This window comes from Ostrea edulis, chromosome 1 (genome assembly GCF_947568905.1).
Source record: "Ostrea edulis chromosome 1, xbOstEdul1.1, whole genome shotgun sequence".
In the NCBI taxonomy this organism is placed as follows: domain Eukaryota; kingdom Metazoa; phylum Mollusca; class Bivalvia; order Ostreida; family Ostreidae; genus Ostrea; species Ostrea edulis.
This window is the reverse complement of record NC_079164.1, coordinates 37427346-37434886: the sequence shown is the minus strand read 5'-3', so window position 1 is coordinate 37434886 and position 7541 is coordinate 37427346. Positions and strand designations below refer to the sequence as shown.

General features: G+C 33.2%; 1 protein-coding gene and 1 long non-coding RNA gene across 2 annotated transcripts; one reads left to right on the top strand and one right to left on the bottom strand.

Moving 5' to 3' along the window:
• Positions 1-983: 983 nt before the first annotated feature.
• Positions 984-2434, bottom strand: LOC125657603 (otolin-1-like). The gene is made up of 3 exons (XM_048888292.2): positions 2311-2434; positions 1956-2113; positions 984-1650 (listed from the first exon to the last, which is right to left on the bottom strand). The coding sequence occupies exons 2-3, from the start codon at positions 2101-2103 to the stop codon at positions 1184-1186; spliced, it is 615 nt and encodes a 204-aa protein (XP_048744249.1). The 5' UTR covers positions 2104-2113; positions 2311-2434; the 3' UTR covers positions 984-1183.
• LOC130049802 (uncharacterized) lies at positions 2416-5788 on the top strand. The gene is made up of 3 exons (XR_008798148.1): positions 2416-2542; positions 4063-4174; positions 5779-5788. It is a non-coding gene; the product is annotated as an uncharacterized LOC130049802 (long non-coding RNA).
• The last annotated feature ends 1753 nt before the right edge of the window (positions 5789-7541 follow it).

The following is a 7541-nucleotide window of genomic DNA, read 5'->3' as shown; positions in this document are numbered from 1 at the left end:
AGGTTTTCTATCTTTTTAACTTATCTAAATCGGATGAGTGTATGACCTTTCAATAGCCCGATTGTTTTACATACCCAGATGGTAAATATATTTCGATTGCATTGAGATGACGAAGGCAACATTATCGCTGATAATAAACCAGTTTCATGACAGTGTAAATTATAGCATATCTGCAGGTGCTGATACCCCTGTGATCAAAGTCTGTAGATACAGCTCTGTATCGCATTATACTCATTTATGTATCGCAATAGTACATCTTACAATATTGATCTAAAAAGAACACTGTTCACCATTTATCGTTTAGTTTACAAATATACACCTCGAAGAGTTATATTAAAGTTCGTGCTTATTTCACTTTACACGCATTTATCATTTTTAATTTTCGTTTTCAAGAAGTGATGGTATACATTCAAAAAGCAGGCAATTCGTCTATATTAATTCGTTCATGATTCAAAATCCATCTTTAAGTGAATGGATTGCCACAAATCAGTATATATTCTAATATGTATAAACTGTGTTTTTCATTATCAAATACAAAAAAAACTTTTAGCCATCGATCTTAATTTTAGTGTTTTATTTCGATAATTTTACAGATATAAGATCTTATTTATGTATTGCTTTAGGAGTTATGAAATTGATTACTATTCGTTATCTTCACCTTTCATTCATTTAATTTTATCTAATTGTGTTTCATCGTTCCATTCCCCTCCATTCCCCTTCTTACCCTTGTAAAGGACCTTAGAGTAATTTCTAAGGCGCTATAGAGATTTTATTATATATTATTAGTATTGTCATAATTATGAAAAGTGAAGATAACGAACAGTGATCAATCTCATAAATCCTATAATGAATACAAAATAGAGAGTTGGACAAACACGGACCCCTGTATGTACCAGAGGTGGAATCAGAACATCGTATTTTCATAAGACAACTACTCAGTAAAAAAAATTTACGATCAAGAGCTATGATTTTATTTTGCATTGGGATATCAGAATGCAAACCTAAAAACACATAGACTACTTATCATGGACACAGAATGCTTATAAATCACTTCAATCAAATAATTTCAATATTTAAGATTGATAATTCGTAAATGTTCAATGTTCTGATGATCGCAGAAAACTCAAAAGTATTCAGAAATGTATCCCCTATCTTCATGTTTATATTATTCCTAATACGAATCCTAATTCCCCGGTTGTCCTTTTAATCCAGTATCTCCAATGTCCCCTTTACTTCCTTTGCTGCCTGTAGAGCCTTTTTCACCTTTTTCTCCCTTTCCACCCGCGGCCCCTACATCTCCCTTGGTTCCCTTTGTCCCTGCTGCTCCACCATTACCTTTATCCCCAACACCACCTTTATCCCCTTTCACGCCAACATCTCCTTTGTCCCCGGGTTCTCCTTTTTGACCGTTGCCGCCATTAGCGCCATTATTTCCTGTTTCTCCTTTCTGTCCTTGTTGTCCCTTATCGGCTTTGGTCCCCTGAGCTCCTGTCTCACCGACACTCCCTGCACCTCCTTGAACACCTACACCTCCATTGGATCCTTTATCGCCTTTGTCACCACCTGTGCCTTGACTACCCCCGTCCCCCAATGGGCCCTGGTTTCCCTTATCCCCTTTAGTACCCGTGTCTCCGGGCTGGCCCTTTATACCTGTAATTTAATATTCAACAGTATAGGCATAGACATTGCGATCTAGAATCAAATATAGAAGGAACAAGATAGGCGAGGTCACTGTCCGATGATGAGACTATGTAAGGATATTAGATAATCGGCGCATTCAGAACTTTTGTAGAAGAACTGCACTTATGACATGAGCCTTTAGATTCACCTTTCATGAACAAGAAATAAACAATTTATGAATGGTATCTTCCTTCAAGATCATATACCTATATATCAAAATACATTATTTATTCTACAGTGCAAGAAGTTTTTCTTATTTGCTGTTTGTGCTTTACCTTTCAATAGTTCTGTTACCAGTCCATGAAGACGTTTATACTCATGTGCAGCATACAAGTATCTCCTAATTTCATATCTGCTGGCGTAACTTTCGTGACTCTCATGTACACTATACATCAGTATCACTGCTACTAACAACACCCTCATATTATCTCAACTGAAACAAATGACAATTATAGAGTGACTAATTTCATTTCTATAGCATGCATCGAACTAAAGAAATTCTATCTCAAAACAACAAATCTTTACAGAAATATCTTATCATTCACACGAAATAGGATGAATGAAAGGTGAATATGTCTGTTTCTTTTTGGAATATCTTTGTTGTTTAAAATATAAATCATCAAAACTTACCTCAATAAAACTTCAAGTAGGAACAAAGAGTTTTGTTGAATGTCGATGTACATGAATGTCTGGAATTTGATGTTTATTATATATTATAACATTATGTTACGTCATAAGTGACCATAGTGTGATTGGTATTATTATCCATTGACATATTAAGACTTCCAGGAGAAAGCGTGAAACGACAGAACAGCTCATCAAATCGAGACTTCCAGGCGGATGGTGATATCCTATATTGCTGGTATATATTACTCATTCTCTATTCACTCATTCAAAATCCTGTATCAGTTTTAAATCAAATTTGCCATTTTAAGGAAGTCGAAGAATGGGATTAGATTTATAAAAGAGTTTTTGTTTAGCATTAAACATCTTCTTGTCATGGGAATTTATTCTGAAACTTGGGGATTGTTATACACAAATTAGAATTATGTGCAAAATGTCTGATCATAATTAATTTCACTCATATACATACTATACATACACACACGCATACACACACATACATATATATATATATATATATATATATATATATATATATATATATATATATATAACTTATACGGTACCAATTTTGATGCACCAGATGCGCATACAAGCTACTTCACGGAAAACTGATGTTGGTTGGTTGTATAATTTTATTCGAGAATACTTCACTCATGTGAGATATCATTATTGTCTGTGTCAGAAAAGCTGCTAAATCTAGGTCTGTTGCTGATGGCCTTTGAGCAGGGAGGGATCTTTATCGTGTCACGCCTGCTGTGACAATGGGCCTCTGGGTTTTTTTTTCATCCGGACCTATTCTATCCCGGATCCCTCAGGAGATATCGAATCTAAAGTTAACGTTATAAATGTTTTTAAAATGAAATAAAGGCATGTAAAGGTGTTGTATTGAATAGATACGATAAACACCTCCAGTGTATATAATTACAGCCTGGGCAGGATTACTTAGATATAAATTCCCTCCGATTAGTAGACCCCAATGTAAACATCTATTATGAAAATTAATTAAGACTACATCCATGATACTATTGATTTCAAAATAAATGTAAAATAATGGCATTTTAGATACTCTCACCCAATGGAACACATATATATTTACAAATAACTTAAACACTTTTCTTTAAAAATATATTATATCCACTGCAGACAGTTAACCTGCAGGCAATTTTACCGACTATTCGAATAAAAAATTATATATAGAAATATCACAAGGCCGATTGAGTATACTCGACTAGTTTCTTCAAATCTCCAGGAGTGTATCAATATTGCTTAGGTACACAGTGATTGCAAAGTGATATCAAAAAGCGCCAATACATTGTTACGCTTTAGCAGAGTTCAGTATGACGACATACTATAAAGTCCGTAAAATGATACGAGAAAATGTAATATTACATTAATGTGGGGAAAAGTACAATTTAATGCTTCGTAAAACTCAATTATGTATCATTTAAGTAAGGTTTATATTTTTGAATCTATAGTATTTCTTTGGTTTCACCTTCTTTTGGAACAATCGTTTCTTTAAACTGAACTTTCCAACACATACCATCTATCCTTCTGTGTTTAGTAAACCAGAACTGATAAAAGAATTTGATAGGTTACATGAGGAATATATGTTGGTTCCAGCTGGCAAAGCTTGTAACAAAATTGTCTTTGTAAGGCTGTATTTTCAACGAATTTCGCGTTAATTAAATTATTTTCATCGTACTTATACTCCAGCTGTCCTTTCAATAGATATAATTCTTCAAAATCATGCTTCAGTTTCAGACATATTTGATATCCCAGTCAATGGATGGGAAGAACATAAGTTACCGTACCTATACTGGATTCCAAAACTTCATAAAACGCTTACAAAGATACACTGCTGGATCCGGTAAATGTTCTACCAAGCCCCTATCTTTGAACCTCTTGAAAATATTAACAGCTGTGAAGGAGAAACTTCAAACGTACTCTGCCACAACATATACCAGAAGTGGTATAAATCACATGTGGATTCTAAAAAATTCTAAAGAACTTTTGGTAAATTTGAAATCGCAAAACTTTTCTCAAATCAAAATAATCAAAACGTATGCCTTTTCAACACTTTACACGACCATTCCGCACGATAAATCAAAAACTAGACTTTTGACATCATAGACAGTTGCTTCCTCAACAAAATGGAAAACGGAAATATTCCTATCTAGTGATCAGTCATCCAAAAAATGCTTTATTAAACACCACTCTGATTCCACGCACAAGTATTCTGAAGTTGAAATTTTAAAAAAAATATGCTGGAGTTTCTCATTGACAATATCTGTGTAGTCTATGGTGATCAAGTCTTCCAACAGTCTGTTGGAATTCCTATGGGCACGAATTGTGTTCCTTTATTAAATGACCTGTTTTAATATTCTCATGAAGCAGAATTTATTCAAAAGCTTCTACGTGAAAAGAGAAAATATCTTGCTGTGGTCTTAGATATATCGACGACGTTTTATCTATTAACAAAATAATTTTCATTCATATGCCGATTAGATATATTCCTGTAATTCGGGAATATATACACCACAGAGTCATCCACACCTGCTACGTACTTAGATATTTTATTAAAACGGATATTAACTGCGAACTAACAATTCAACTGTATGGCAAGCAGGATGATTGCAGTTTCTCCATCATAAACATGAAAAATAACTAATAGTATAAAAGTTTATTATCAAACATGGAAATGATATCTGTCAACAAGTGCTTTTCAATTTCCTTCTCGAATGAGACTTCATGGTGAATTTAATTTACCTAGAAGTTAGTTCCAATCTTTAATGTCATTGTGAAAAAGAATGTGTCTGACTCAGTTTTTCAATTCAGGAAACAAAATATTTTTCAATTTACTAGATCTAGTTGTTCTTGTGAATTTTAGAGAAATACTGTTTAAGAGTTAAGGGCATTTATTATGAATTATCTTAAAACATGATTGGAATGAAGTTGAAAAATTCAGTTACACACAATCAAAATCCAACCTTTTCTAAAACTCTTCAAACGCAATTCTTTACGTCTGGTGACCATTGTGAATAAGCCTAAATATTTTGTTCTGGATAACTTGTAGTTTGTTTTTCATTTTCTTTTTCGTCAAATCTTCTAACCAATATAAACAAGATTAATCAAAATGACATTGAATTAAAAGAGTGCATAAATGTTTTGTTGATAAATATGATGAACAATCTTAGTATCTAAAAAGAAATTTAACACATTGATTTGTCTTCTTCACACTATCACGAACATTTTCTCGCTGGAAAGTAAATTTTCTAAAGACACACCTAAATATATAACACATGATTTGTTTCGAATCTGACTCCATTACAACAAATTAAAAAGATTCTGAAATAACGTTTTGGAGCTCTCTTCTAGAGCCAAATACGAGTATGCTTTTAATTTTACCTAGAGACAGATGATCATCAACCAACCAGTTCTGAAAATGCTTTAACACCTCTGAAATTATTTTAGATACCATCTGGATATTGGGGAGAAAACAGAATAGCGGTATCATCAGCATACAGTAAATATTTGCACTTGTAATCAGCACGTGACAAAACGTCATTGAAATGCTTTATGAATGAAAGAGGCCCAAGTAAACTTCATTGGCAAACTCCACATGAAACTCCACATACCCTTCAGTGTGTGCTATTAACATTAACAATTTGTTTACTTTTTGGACTGATATATTTATACAAGTTAATTGATATAACAAATATAACGGTTTTTCGCTCAACATTATGAAAATAAGAAATCCCATAAATCTGTAACTACCATGCCGTTTAATTAAAGACAAATGGAATACACTCATATGTCCTTTATAAAATATTACAGTAACTATCTTGGCGTTTTGGACTCTGCACCAACATTGACGGTCATTTAATTGTGTTCAATACCTTACAGGTTCAATGCAATTGTTGATTTGAATTTTGTTGTGAATTGTAGAGTTTAGACTGATGGTGGAATTGAATATTTTGCGTTATGTAATTCACTGATCTAAAGTCCTACGTCAGTTTTAAATCAATATTTTTAATTTGTTTAGTCGAAGAAATGAGATAGATTTTGAGAAAGTTTCTTTATCAACAAACATCTATTTATCCTCCGAATTTACTCTAAATCTTAAAGATCGTTATAGGCAAAGCAAAATTGTGTTTAAGGTCAAAATTATCTTCAATATACGTTCTATTAACTTATTGTCAAATATGAACTTGGAAATAATATATCTCAATCATTTAACAGTTTATACACCTTTAACATTGTGTATATTTGTGGATAACAGTGATGATACATGTAGCTGATGCGATTGGCAAAAAATAATGCGTTTGAATCTATTTTTCCAGTCGTTGTAAATTCCATTTCTCGATGTGCGACATACCACCATATTTTTAAGATATACCCTACACTATGCTATGATATAATGCATGCACTTTGATAATGGCATTCATGAACCCCTGGAAACACCAGAGGAGGGATAAGGCGCCTTGAAGGAGTAAGTATCCCTTCTTGACCAGTTACATCTGCTGTGAAGCCCATTGTCTTGATTAGGTAAACATATTTACTCGTCGTCAAATTTGTCATATTTTTATACACGATTTCACCAAGGTATGTTACATCTCTAAAGTGATTGTGCTTGTTTTGTTGTTTCTCTAAACATGATTATGCCATACAATATCTCTAAACATGATTTTACACTACTCACAATTTCTTTTATGTAAACAAGGCTCGTGCCATGTTTTTGTTTACAATTAGATTACTCAATAGCAATGTTTAAAACAAAATGAGATGTGTCAAACACTAAATACTTTTTAATTGTGTTCAGAATCAAATTGTAATTTGAAAAATCTGTTTCAAATGAAACGTTTACTATTACATTTAACCTATGTAAACAAACACATGGCATGAGCCTTGTTTATGTAACAGAGAATTGTGAGCTCTGTATCTCCCATGTACCTCGACAACTGACATTCAAATGTTTGTTAACCATTAGACATACGTTATTGAAACAATTTAAACATTAAAAATGGAAAAAATAAAATTTGAAATATTCATATCAAATCGTATTCATGCCTCTTTAACCATCTGATGCAAGGTGAAGATAACGAACAGTGATCAATCTCATAACTCCTACAAGCAATACAAAATAGATAGTTGGGCAAACACGGACCCCTGGACACACCAGAGGTGGGATCAGGTGCCTAGGAGGAGTAAGCATCCCCTGTTGACCGGTCACACCC